Source organism: Haliotis cracherodii, unplaced genomic scaffold (assembly GCF_022045235.1).
Source record: "Haliotis cracherodii isolate W230 unplaced genomic scaffold, xgHalCrac1.p SCAF_13, whole genome shotgun sequence".
Classification (NCBI taxonomy): Eukaryota; Metazoa; Mollusca; class Gastropoda; order Lepetellida; family Haliotidae; genus Haliotis; species Haliotis cracherodii.
In genome coordinates this window covers 15,661,396-15,674,912 of record NW_027266268.1, presented here as the reverse complement: position 1 = coordinate 15,674,912, position 13,517 = coordinate 15,661,396, and the positions used below count along the sequence as shown (strand labels likewise).

The 13,517-nt window shown below is 45.0% G+C and overlaps 1 protein-coding gene across 1 annotated transcript; it reads left to right on the top strand.

The window, feature by feature from the left end:
• Positions 1 to 1,624: 1,624 nt before the first annotated feature.
• On the top strand, positions 1,625 to 12,354 carry LOC139458976 (transmembrane protein 45B-like). The gene is made up of 4 exons (XM_071240414.1): positions 1,625 to 1,717; positions 8,715 to 8,820; positions 10,860 to 11,288; positions 12,095 to 12,354. The coding sequence occupies exons 1-4, from the start codon at positions 1,625 to 1,627 to the stop codon at positions 12,352 to 12,354; spliced, it is 888 nt and encodes a 295-aa protein (XP_071096515.1).
• Positions 12,355 to 13,517: the final 1,163 nt, after the last annotated feature.

Below are 13,517 nucleotides of genomic sequence, written 5' to 3'. Positions count from 1 at the left end.
TAATGGAGTCTTTACCACTCCGAATTCTGCACCGCCCGAAGCGGCTGGTTTTTGACGTAGGAGTACACGACTCCCGATCTCTGTGGGGAAAAGTTCATGACTGGCCATTGCATTCTGGTGATGTTTGCTGTTGAAGGCAGTCGGTTACATACATGCATGGTAGGCACCAGCGTTATCGTCTTGAATACAATGGGGAAGCTAGCATGGCGCGCATTATTGGAACCAGTTTGTAGTATAGGTAACACTGTCCAGTGACCTTTCTTTCTGGTAGTCAATGTGATCCCTCCCCATATTATTACAGACAGACGCCCAATTCTGCCATGTTGCCTTACGTTGATGTTCGCGTGACGTTCGCGTGACGTTTGGTAGGCCACCTCCAGACACGTCCACGCATATCCGGAAAGTCTGTGTGAATCTGGACTCATCTGAACACATTAAAAGAGGCCATCGGCGTTTCCAGTTTCTATGCTCCAAACACCAATGGCGTCTGGTTAGAATTTGATGACGGTGCATGGTATAACACGTTGTCGTTGAGCATGTAGATTAGATGCATGCAGACGATTCCTAGTGGAATGAACAGTAACTTGAACTCCTGTGGCCTGGCGGAAGTGAACAGCGATTTGATTAGCTTTTTGACCATGTTCCTGATTAATCGATCCAGGACTTGTGTTGTTGACAATGGGCGCGCTGTGCGGTAGCGATCATTTACATTTTGTTTCTGCAGAAACATGTTCCAAGGTCTGCAAATCAGTCACAATGAACACGCTGCTACCTCTCGCTGAGTTATTCCAGTTTGAAGCATGACAATAGCTCCTAGGCGTTCATCACGTTGTGAAAAGAATTATAGAAAGAATAGAGGGCTTACGTGTTACTGTGAGATGAAAATTAACAACACTAATGGCTCAGAGCGATTTGACGACATTTCTCTAAAATGTCAAAATCACCCCTTACCCATGTGCAGGGGGGGTCATCGTCAACGTGCAATGTTTCGGGTGTGTTGGGGCGTTAGCTTTTGGTTCCGAAACTCTGATTCTCTGACAGTCATTTTTCAAAGCTGGTCTCTCTCCTGGCGACCTGTCACCCAATGTTTCGGGTGTGGTGGGGCGTTAGCTTTTGGTTCCGAAACTCTGATTCTCTGACAGTCATTTTTCAAAGCTGATCTCTCTCCTGGCGACCTGTCACCCAATGTTTCGGGTGTGGTGGGCGTTAGCTTTTGGTTTCCAATCTCTGGTTCTCTGACAGTCATTTTTCAAAGCTGATCTCTCTCCTGACGACCTGTCATCCAATGTTTCGGGTGTGGTGGGCGTTAGCTTTTGGTTTCCAAACTCTGGTTCTCTGGCAGTCATTTTTCAAAGCTGATCTCTCTCCTGGCGACCTATCATCCAATGTTTCGGGTGTGGTGGGGCGTTAGCTTTTGGTTCCGAAACTCTGGTCATTTTTCAAAACTGATCTCTCTTTGTTTATTGTGTGTCATCTTCATGCTGGCGCGGATTGCTGATCGTGCTATCAACAACTGGTTTATCATAGCCACATTCGTTTCGTTTGTTTTGATATAGCTTGAAACTCGCTAAGGTGTATAGCAACATGTGCTTACTTAATCGACCGCTATTTCTGCTTCCAGGTCATGGGGTCATTTGCAGGTCACATCGATGAGGGCATATTCTTCATCATCATCGCAGTTTGGTGGATGATGAACGCCTATGTTAATTATATATTTGTAAGTAATGACCTCCATCTGTTGATTCAAACATAGAATTACCACAGTTTTATTGAGTTTTTGAATTAAAATAAAATCTTGTTATGTTTTATGTCCAAGTCTGATAATCAGGCGTGTTAATGAAATATTGGAAAATATTTCCTTGCCTGGCTGGTGTGTGCGTGTGTGTGCGTGCGGGCGTGCGCGTGTGTGTATCTCTATGTGTGTCTCTATGTCTTAATTCCTTATGTTTTGAGGCATACCCTCCACGCACCCCATGACAAAAACATAGCTTAATTCTGAAAAAGTTGAATATAGTGGCCTTTTTTGTCAGGAATTCTTGTGCTTTGCCCTGCTTTTTCAGAACGTTTATCGACTAAAGTTTATTTACCTGATGTTGATAACCATTTGTAGAGTTTTTATCGATCTAATCTGTCATCATACATCACGCACTGCACTGGATGCAACTACCACTACTGCCGGCAGCAATAAAACCCTACCTCTTGAAAAAAAATGGATGTATTTAATGACAACTTCTAACAGGGAATGAAAATAGGATCGGTTTGGTTACTATATTAAGTATTGAGAAATCAGGTATTAACACCCCCCCCCCCCCCCCTTTCCCTCTCCCTCTAAACTAAACTTTTATTCTCCCTCTACACATCGAACTTTTGAAATGGTCCCCCTGCATCACGACCAAAGTCAAGTTGATCAGATGGAATTTATATATCTCTCTGAGTATATATACTGAACAACAAAAGTTCCTGTGACATTGAATAAGATTTAATGCAAAGTTATGTTTTTTTTACCAAATCTGAAACAATTTCGGTTTGCAACAGATAAAAGACTCCTGTAAATGTTCAAATGGTTTAATTTGCCGTACTGACTTCAGAAAATGCGTGATTTCACAAAAAAAAACATGAACATGCCAAAATGTTAATTTACAAATCGATAGCGTGTGTGTCCACCTCTTGTTGCGATGCAAGCAACACATCTTCGTCTCATGGAATGGACCAGGCGTCGCACAAAGTCCTGTGGGATATCTGTCCATATGTGCTGGAGCATGTTTCGAAGTTCCTGGAGTGTCTGTGGAACACGTGGTTGACGTCGAAGGAGCCGATCCATCTCATCCCACATGTGCTCGATTGGTGAGGGATCAGGGGAGCGAGCCAGCCAGGGGAGGACATTCACGTTGTTTTGTTGAAGAGAATCCTGAACAAGTCGAGCAATATGACGCCGGGCGTTGTCATGTAGAAGGGTAATGCCTGGGCCATGACGACGCAAAAACGGTAGAACAACAGGGCCAATGATCTCGTCGCGGTAGCGCTGTCCATTGAGATTTCCCTCTACCACTATCAAACAGGTCCTCTGTCTTGCTGTAATCCCACCCCATACCATAACGCTGCAGACCCCGAACCGATTTTCTTCCATGACACAATGATTGACGCAAAGTTCACCTCGACGTCGGTACACTCGAATCATCCGTCCATCGCTGTGGCTGAGATGAAAACGAGACTCGTCAGTGAATAGAACTTGTCCCCACTGCATGGCCGTCCAGCGTAGACGCTGCCTGCATCACTGTAGATGTGCTTGGCGGTGGTTTCCTGTCAAAATGGGACGTCTGGCGGGTCTTCTGGCGACAATCCCTGCACATCTGAGGCGACGACGTACGGTTTGTTAAGATATTCGTCGAAGGCCATGGATGCTCCTTTCAGTCACTGTTGCTGGCTGGAATCGATTTCGTAGGTGTGTTGTTCGAATCCAGTTGTCTTGTCGATTATTGGTTACGCGTAGCCTGCCACTCCGAGAATGGTCTCTGACTGCATTCGTCTGTTGTTAACGTTGCCATAATTGCGTAATTCTTTTGTTTTTCTGGGTGGTTGTTGTCAGCACGATGCTAAACAATGCATATGGAATGCCGTTAACGCACATGTTTTTATGCCCATTTTTGGGTAGTGAAATGCTTGGGGATTGCATAAAAGTCAACTTTTGCATGGAATGCATGCTTTTCTGTAGCAGTTGCGTTTTTGTGACTTGATTCCATGTACATTTACTACAATAATGAAAACCTTTCTTTATTGTTTGAAAAATACACTAAAATATTGGTGTGACAGGAACTTTTGTTGTTGAGTATATGATATTTACGCTTTTGCTGAACTCACATTAATGTATTTTATTCTCTCTTTGTGACTGACATATTGCGGATGTGAGATGAAATTTACAGATGTCACGTAGAACTAACCATAGCTACAATACAGATGTAATCCTGCAGGGGGTCTTATGCAGGAAATGGTGATACTGCGTGTCACCTTGATCCATATATTTATATGGTATAGCTTTGTTTCCCGCAGGCCAAAAGTCCGATAAAAATAGAAATAACGTCAGTGAGTGAGTATGATTTTACGCCGCTTAACACTATTGTAGCAATATCACAGCGGGGTAGACAGGGGCTTCGCACACTGTACCTATGGTATACGTGAAGATCCGGGGTAGAATAGGTCTTCAGCAATCCATGCTTGCCGTAAAAGGCGACTATGTTTGTCGTTAGAGGCGACAAACGGGATCGGGTGGTCAGGCTCGCTGACTTGGTTGATGCATGTCATCGTATCCCAATTGCGTAGATCGGTTCTCGTGATGTCAATCACTGGATTGTCTGGTCCAGACTAGATTATTTTCAAACCACCGTCATATAGCTGGAATATTGCTGAGTGCGGCGTTACACAACAAACAAACAAACAAATCCATGTGGGGAATCGAATCCGGACCTTCAACGTGACGAGCGAACGCTTTACCCAGTTGACTGCCTTAACACCCCTTTAACTTCAGCTTGGATAGTAATGGGTTTCTGCGGAAGCGTAGTGGGGCCACGGTGAAAATGTTTCTGGTATAGGTATCTCCTACGTAGGACTTAGTATCTCCTATATATGGCTTAGTAAGTCGTACGTAGGAGATAGTAAGTCCTTCGTAGGAAATACTAAGTCCTACGTAGGAGATACTAAGTCCTACGTAGGAGATAGTAAGTCAAACGTAAGGTGTGTATGCCTTTGCGTCTGTGTATGTCTTTGCCTCTGTGTATACCTTTGCCTCTGTGTATGTCTTTGCGTCTGTGTATGTCTTTGCGTCTGTGTATGTGTTTGCCTCTGTGTATGTCCTTGCGTCTGTATATGTCTTTGCGTCTGTGTATGTCTTTGCGTCTGTGTATGCCTTTGCGTCTGTGTATGTCTTTGCCTCTGTGTATGCCTTTGCGTCTGTGTATGTCTTTGCCTCTGTGTATGTCTATGCGTCTGTGTATGTCTTTGCGTCTGTGTATGTCTTTGCGTCTGTGTATGTCTTTGCCTCTGTGTATGCCTTTGCGTCTGTGTATGTCTTTGCGTCTGTGTATGTCTTTGCGTCTGTGTATGTCTTTGCGTCTGGGTATGTCTTTGCCTCTGTGTATGTCTTTGCGTCTGTGTATGTCTTTGCCTCTGTGTATGTCTTTGCGTCTGTGTATGTCTTTGCGTCTGTGTATGTCTTTGCGTCTGTGTATGTCTTTGCCTCTGTGTATGTCTTTGCGTCTGTGTATGCCTTTGCGTCTGTGTATGCCTTTGCCTCTGTGTATGTCTTTGCGTCTGTGTATGTCTTTGCGTCTGTGTATGTCTTTGCGTCTGTGTATGTCTTTGCGTCTGTGTATGCCTTTGCCTCTGTGTATGTCTTTGCCTCTGTGTATGCCTTTGCGTCTGTGTATGTCTTTGCGTCTGTGTATGTCTTTGCCTCTGTGTATGTCTTTGCCTCTGTGTATGTCTTTGCCTCTGTGTATGTCTTTGCGTCTGTGTATGTCTTTGCGTCTGTGTATGTCTTTGCCTCTGTGTATGCCTTTGCCTCTGTATATGTCTTTGCGTCTGTAAATGTCTTTGCGTCTGTGTATGTCTTTGCGTCTGTGTATGTCTTTGCGTCTGTGTATGTCTTTGCCTCTGTGTATGTCTTTGCGTCTGTGTATGTCTTTGCGTCTGTGTATGTCTTTGCTTCTGTGTATGTCTTTGCCTCTGTGTATGTCTTTGCGTCTGTGTATGCCTTTGCGTCTGTGTATGTCTTTGCGTCTGTGTATGTCTTTGCGTCTGTGTATGTCTTTGCCTCTGTGTATGTCTTTGCCTCTGTGTATGTCTTTGCCTCTGTGTATGTCTTTGCGTCTGTGTATGTCTTTGCCTCTGTGTATGTCTTTGCGTCTGTGTATGTCTTTGCCTCTGTTTATGTCTTTGCCTCTGTTTATGTCTTTGCCTCTGTGTATGTCTTTGCCTCTGTGTATGTCTTTGCCTCTGTGTATGCCTTTGCGTCTGTGTATGTCTTTGCCTCTGTGTCTGTGTATGTCTTTGCGTCTGTGTATGTCTTTGCGTCTGTGTATGTCTTTGCCTCTGTGTATGTCTTTGCGTCTGTGTATGTCTTTGCTTCTGTGTATGTCTTTGCTTCTGTGTATGTCTTTGCCTCTGTGTATGTCTTTGCGTCTGTGTATGCCTTTGCGTCTGTGTATGTCTTTGCGTCTGTGTATGTCTTTGCGTCTGTGTATGTCTTTGCCTCTGTGTATGTCTTTGCCTCTGTGTATGTCTTTGCCTCTGTGTATGTCTTTGCGTCTGTGTATGTCTTTGCCTCTGTGTATGTCTTTGCCTCTGTGTATGTCTTTGCGTCTGTGTATGTCTTTGCCTCTGTGTATGTCTTTGCGTCTGTGTATGTCTTTGCCTCTGTTTATGTCTTTGCCTCTGTGTATGTCTTTGCGTCTGTGTATGTCTTTGCGTCTGTGTATGTCTTTGCCTCTGTGTATGTCTTTGCTTTTGTGTATGTCTTTGCCTCTGTGTATGTCTTTGCGTCTGTGTATGTCTTTGCGTCTGTGTATGTCTTTGCGTCTGTGTATGCCTTTGCGTCTGTGTATATCTTTGCCTCTGTGTATGCCTTTGCGTCTGTGTATGTCTTTGCGTCTGTGTATGTCTTTGCCTCTGTGTATGTCTTTGCGTCTGTGTATGTCTTTGCGTCTGTGTATGTCTTTGCCTCTGTGTATGTCTTTGCGTCTGTGTATGTCTTTGCGTCTGTGTATGTCTTTGCGTCTGTGTATGTCTTTGCCTCTGTTTATGTCTTTGCCTCTGTTTATGTCTTTGCGTCTGTATGTCTTTACCTCTGTGTATGTCTTTGCCTCTGTGTATGTCTTTGCGTCTGTGTATGTCTTTGCCTCTGTGTATGTCTTTGCCTTTGTGTATGTCTTTGCCTCTGTGTATGTCTTTGCGTCTGTGATGTCTTTGCGTCTGTGTATGTCTTTGCGTCTGTGTATGTCTTTGCGTCTGTGTATGTCTTTGCCTCTGTGTATGCCTTTGCGTCTGTGTATGTCTTTGCGTCTGTGTATGTCTTTGCGTCTGTGTATGTCTTTGCGTCTGTGTATGTCTTTGCCTCTGTGTATGCCTTTGCGTCTGTGTATGCCTTTGCGTCTGTGTATGTCTTTGCGTCTGTGTATGTCTTTGCGTCTGTGTATGTCTTTGCCTCTGTGTATGTCTTTGCGTCTGTGTATGTCTTTGCGTCTGTGTATGTCTTTGCGTCTGTGTATGTCTTTGCCTCTGTGTATGTCTTTGCGTCTGTGTATGTCTTTGCGTCTGTGTATGTCTTTGCGTCTGTGTATGTCTTTGCCTCTGTGTATGTCTTTGCGTCTGTGTATGCCTTTGCGTCTGTGTATGTCTTTGCGTCTGTGTATGTCTTTGCGTCTGTGTATGTCTTTGCCTCTGTGTATGTTTTTGCGTCTGTGTATGTCTTTGCCTCTGTGTATGTCTTTGCGTCTGTGTATGTCTTTGCGTCTGTGTATGTCTTTGCCTCTGTTTATGTCTTTGCCTCTGTTTATGTCTTTGCGTCTGTGTATGTCTTTACCTCTGTGTATGTCTTTGCCTCTGTGTATGTCTTTGCGTCTGTGTATGTCTTTGCCTCTGTGTATGTCTTTGCCTTTGTGTATGTCTTTGCCTCTGTGTATGTCTTTGCGTCTGTGTATGTCTTTGCCTCTGTGTATGTCTTTGCCTTTGAGTATGTCTTTGCGTCTGTGTATGTCTTTGCCTCTGTGTATGTCTTTGCCTTTGTGTATGTCTTTGCCTCTGTGTATGTCTTTGCGTCTGTGTATGTCTTTGCGTCTCTGTATGTCTTTGCGTCTCTGTATGTCTTTGCCTCTGTGTATGTCTTTGCGTCTGTGTATGTCTTTGCGTCTGTGTATGTCTTTGCGTCTGTGTATGTCTTTGCCTCTGTGTATGCCTTTGCCTCTGTGTATGCCTTTGCCTCTGTATATGTCTTTGCGTCTGTGTATGTCTTTGCGTCTGTGTATGTCTTTGCGTCTGTGTATGTCTTTGCGTCTGTGTATGTCTTTGCCTCTGAGTATGTCTTTGCGTCTGTGTATGTCTTTGCGTCTGTGTATGTCTTTGCCTCTGTGTATGTCTTTGCCTCTGTGTATGTCTTTGCCTCTGTGTATGCCTTTGCGTCTGTGTATGCATTTGCGTCTGTGTATGTCTTTGCGTCTGTGTATGTCTTTGCGTCTGTGTATGTCTTTGCCTCTGTGTATGTCTTTGCGTCTGTGTATGTCTTTGCCTCTGTGTATGTCTTTGCCTCTGTGTATGTCTTTGCCTCTGTTTATGTCTTTGCGTCTGTGTATGTCTTTGCCTCTGTATATGCCTTTGCGTCTGTGTATGCCTTTGCGTCTGTGTAAGTCTTTGCCTCTGTGTATGTCTTTGCGTCTGTGTATGCCTTTGCGTCTGTGTATGCCTTTGCGTCTGTGTATGTCTTTGCCTCTGTGTATGTCTTTGCCTCTGTGTATGTCTTTGCGTCTGTGTATGTCTTTGCCTCTGTGTATGTCTTTGCGTCTGTGTATGTCTTTGCCTCTGTGTATGTCTTTGCCTCTGTGTATGTCTTTGCGTCTGTGTATGCCTTTGCGTCTGTGTATGTCTTTGCGTCTGTGTATGTCTTTGCGTCTGTGTATGTCTTTGCCTCTGTGTATGCGCGTTAATCAACCACCTCTTTTCTTTTCCAGCGACGAGACAGAGGAAAAGAATTCATTCCCAAATTCAGTTATCCGTTACCAGGGAAACGGCGACTTCCGGTTGAAATATACTTCAAGATAGCATTTCCGGTTGTAGGTATGTATGAGTGTATTTTGGATTAGCGAGTGAATGCTGTTTTGCTGCGTAGTCGCAACACCATTGGTAATAGTTTGACACCCTGCCTTATCCCACTCATACTGCCTGTATATACACGGACTATTCCAGTAATTAGGGGCCCAATAATAGCAAAAAGCGTTATAACGTACCATATTTCCTATATTAGACGCTGGGATGTACCCTCTGTCGAAACAATAGAAGTTCTAACAGAGGCCGGGTTCATCATTTGAAAAGAAATATGATCCATATCACATTAACTTACGGCATGTGATGAATACTAGTTCACTATATAATAACCGTTTCCTGCAAATGTACTCTTTGTATGATTGTAGAAGTTGGGATTATGTGAGGTAGTAAGTTGTCAGGCCTCTTATACACGCAGGGTCAACTGTTTGCGCGAAATTAATAGACGCTCTGATAATAGAGGAAATACGGTACACTTTATGCGTGACGTTTGTTTTAATTAGACATATACACATCCTTATAATCAGCTTCGATCAAAGGTTGGTTAATCAATGTCAACTGTTGTTTGTTGTTTAACGCTGCAATATTCCAGCTATATGTATATGAGTGAGTAAGTGTGTTAGTATGGTTTTATGCCGCTTTTAGCAATATCCAGTAATATCACGTCGAGACACACCAGAAATGGGTTTCACATTTTACCCATGTGAAGAATCGAACCCGTGCCCACGGCGTGACGAGCGAACGCTTTAACCACTAGGCTACACAATCGCCCCCCATATATAATGATGGCGGGATTTGGATAATCGTGTCCTGACCAGACAAACCAGTGGTTAATATGACGCGCCCCACACCGCAAGGGCACCGTGACACGCAATGAACCAACTCACTGTTTTACAGGACCGCCTCCGTGGTCTAGTGGTAGAGCGTCCGTCCGGAGAGCGGAAGGTCCGGGGTTCGATCCCCGGCCGCGTCATTCCAAAAGACGTTAAAAGATGGTACTCGTTGTTACCCTGTCTGGCGCTCGGCTAAAACAAGGACTGGTCGGCTCGGAGTCAGTACACTGTGTCTGAGTGGGGTATTCATGTTAAACTGCGGCATGGTATCTCAGTGAGCTAGCACTATAAATCGGCATCAGTCCGGACTAGTACAAGCAGCCACACAAACACACACACGTACATGCACGTCGCTATATAAGTGCAATAATCTTGGACGAGACGTTAAACCCATTTTCACCTCACCACTGTTTTTCAAAACTGGGTTTACGAATCCGCCAACTGGAAATGTGGAAAAAAGGAGTGGGTTATTTTCATAGTGAATGAGTGAATGTTGTTTTAGGCGATATTCCAGCTCTATCATATCGGCCTCCAATCTCATTAAAATCAGATCTTAGTTCTCGTTCCCGCCAAACAAATATCTGAGGACATCCCATTAGGGGTCACTTCAGAACGACCCTTCGCGAACTTTGACCGGCCACTCAAATGACTTAACAAGAAGTCGACATCAGATGATTAGAAAGCAGCTTTCTCGAGCTTTACGGCACTCGTTTCAACCTGGCGACTTCCACTTCGAATAATGCTTGAAAATATGTAGACACAGTTCTCGACTAAAATTTTGAAAACTGAACAAACAAACATTCCGTAATGTCTAATATATGGTTGAGATTGTATGGCAGTATGTAACGCCTCTTCCGTGTATATGTTTATAGAATGGAAGCCACAGATAGATGATAAATTTGGCGGAATCAGTCGTACGGGCCGTAACTGTCGTTTGGAGTACCCCGTGTTAACGTTTTCGAGGTTGCATGATTAGAAAACACATTCCGGCTGTCACTGTCATGATCTGGTAAGCGACGCTTGGTCGGATGAAAGGGTCGCTCTGACGCGACCCGTAATGGAATGTCCTCAGATCTTTGTTTAGCGATAGCGAGAACTAAGATCTGATTTTAATGAGACTGATCGGCCTCCAATATTTACCAATGACCTGTTTCAACTCGGAATCTTTATGGGTGCAACCCACTCACTCACTCCTTCACTCAACCATGTTCTCCTGTGTAGGATTCCTGGCAGAGCTGATTGACAGTGGGGCTAAGTTCCAAGACGATGACGGCAACTTCATCAACCTCGTCTACATGCAGCACGTCACCATCTACGGCTTGTTCATCCTCCACGCAATCACCGACCTCCTCATGTATTACGACTTCCCACTCCTCGTCGGCACGCACTACCTCACAGCTGCTGTCGCCTTCTTCTGGTACGGCATCGGCTTCTACTACCACGCCCACATGCACGGCAAGGAGCCCCTGGAGGAGATAGTTCACGTCCTGCCCGTTCCGGTGATGCTGGCTACTGGACTAGCCATCCTGTGTGAGATGTTGTGGAGGAAGGGCGTGGCCACTGTTCTTGTGAGGGCGTACTTTGTGTTGACGTTGGGAACGTGGTTCTCACACGTGGCCTTCATCCTGTACGATCACACGTCATTCCCAGGTAGGTCAGAGGTGAAAAAAAATGTTTCCTTCAAAATGTCTGTCCAAAGGTGGGACTGAGCGTAAAGGACATATATTCTGAACCCCATCACCCACCCCTCGAATATTAAATGCTCTGTCCCTTTCAGCTACACATAGAATTAACACTCCGAGCCGACCAGTCCATTTTGAGTGAGCGAGAATGGTTTCACGTCGCTGTTAGCAATATTTCAGCAATCTCACGGCTGGGGACACATAAAAATCAGATCTTGGGGGGGGGGGGGGGGGACAGAAATGGGCTTCATGAATTGTATCCATTGGGTACTCGAATCCGGGCCTTTTAACGCTAGGCTACCGTCACGTTTTAAGGGGTGAAGATCATGCATTGAGATTCAGCGAATAACACTGGAGTGTTTGTTTGTTCGTTATTTAACGCAACACTCAGCAATATGCCAGGTATGTGACGGCGGCCTGTAAATCATCGCGTCTGGGCAAGACCAGTGATTGACATCATGAGCATCGATCTACGCAATTGGCATACGATGACATGCATCGACTAAGTCAGCGAGCCTGACCACCCGATCCCGTTACTCGCCTCTTACGACAAGCATGGGTTGCTGAACGCCTATTCTAACCCGAATCTTCACGGGTTAACAATTGAGTGAGGGCGTTAATTTAATGTCTACGGCTGACTGTTGTAGACTGCTTACGAAACAAGGGACAGGTTGACAGTCAGTATGTAGTACAAGTAAACTAAACATTTGGATTATCTAAACAAGAGAGTGTCACGAAGCAACAATTCTTATTGCATGTATTTGACTCTTCCAGGCAGTCATCCGTCTAACTATAACCGTCAAGATCACAGAAACGTTGCGTTTGCTGCTGCAGCCTTCGGCATACATCTCTGTTTCAACCTCATCTTCATGGTCGTGAGCTACGTCATCACCTACTACGTCGTGAGATGGATGTACGGTGTACGCATCACCAACAGGTACTACCACGACGAGGGCGACTTGTCGTACAAGAAAGTATCAGATCACTCGGACGAGAGTGCAGAGTCTTGCCTTTTGAAGGACTGTGACTTTTAACGCATTCTTAGGACATGGAACCGCCTCCGTGGTCTAGTGGTAGAGCGTCCGCCCGGAGAGCGGAAGGTCCGGGGTTCGATCCCCGACCGCGTCATACCAAAAGACGTAAAAAGATGGTACTTGTTGTTACCCTGTCTGGCGCTCGGCATTAAGGGGCTAAAACAAGGACTGGTCGGCTCGGAGTCAGTATACTGTGTCTGAGTGGGGGTATTCGTGTTAATCTGCGGCATGGTATCTCAGTGAGCTAGCACTATAAATCGGCATCAGTCCGGACTAGTACAAGCAGCCACACAAACACACACACGTACATGCACGTCGCTATATAAGTGCAATAATCTTGGACGCGACGTTAAACCTCAGTTCACCTCACCTCACCTAACCTTAGGACATGGGTGGCCCTTCAGAGTTACAGGATCCGCTGATCTAAGACTTGTCGTGATTATGATCCGTGATTTACGAGCATCTCATCGTGTACAATCTGCATCACGTTTGGCTTCCCGGCTACATCATATGATACGCCCTGATATAACTAAAATGCTGTTTAAAGGCAGCGTTGAACGTTATTCACTTACTTTAATACATTCCATGAAAGGATTGTGAGTGAGTGAGTATGGTTGTACGCCGCTTTTAGCAATATTCCAGCAATATCACGGCGGGGGACACCAGAAATGGGCTTCACACATTGTACCCATGTCGGAATTCGAACCCGGGTCTTGGGTGTGAAAGGATTAGGAGGACAGTGAGTGAGTGAGTGAGTGGGTGTGTATGGTTTTACGCCGCTTTTAGCAATATTCCAGCAATATCATTGCAATATCATTGCGGGGGACACCAGAAATGGGCTTCACACCACGACGGGAATCGAACTCGGGCCTTCGACATGACGAGCCAACGCTTTAATGAGGACAGCATTTTCTTTGTTGTTTGTGTATGTTTTGTTGCGTAGCAAATTGTGTTGCATGTTCTGGCAAAATATAAATGAAGCAACTGGAGAGGACGTTTGTTTGTTGGTTGGTTTGTTGTTTAACGCCGCACTCAGCAATATTCCAGTGGAGTGGACGTGGTTACACTGGGTGTGGGTTCTATTAATATAATTTAAGGTCATAGTTCTGAAATAGAGTTGAGAAGTCCTTGCAGCCTGACCTCCCACAGATTCTGGGGTGAGG

Coding starts and splice junctions, on each gene's coding strand:
- LOC139458976 (XM_071240414.1), top strand. CDS start 1,625: ATGGGGTCATTTGCAGGTCACATCGATGAGGGCATATTCTTCATCATC. Junction 1,718..8,714: donor CCTATGTTAATTATATATTT/GTAAGTAATGAC, acceptor TTTCTTTTCCAG/CGACGAGACAGAGGAAAAGA. Junction 11,289..12,094: donor CGATCACACGTCATTCCCAG/GTAGGTCAGAGG, acceptor TGACTCTTCCAG/GCAGTCATCCGTCTAACTAT.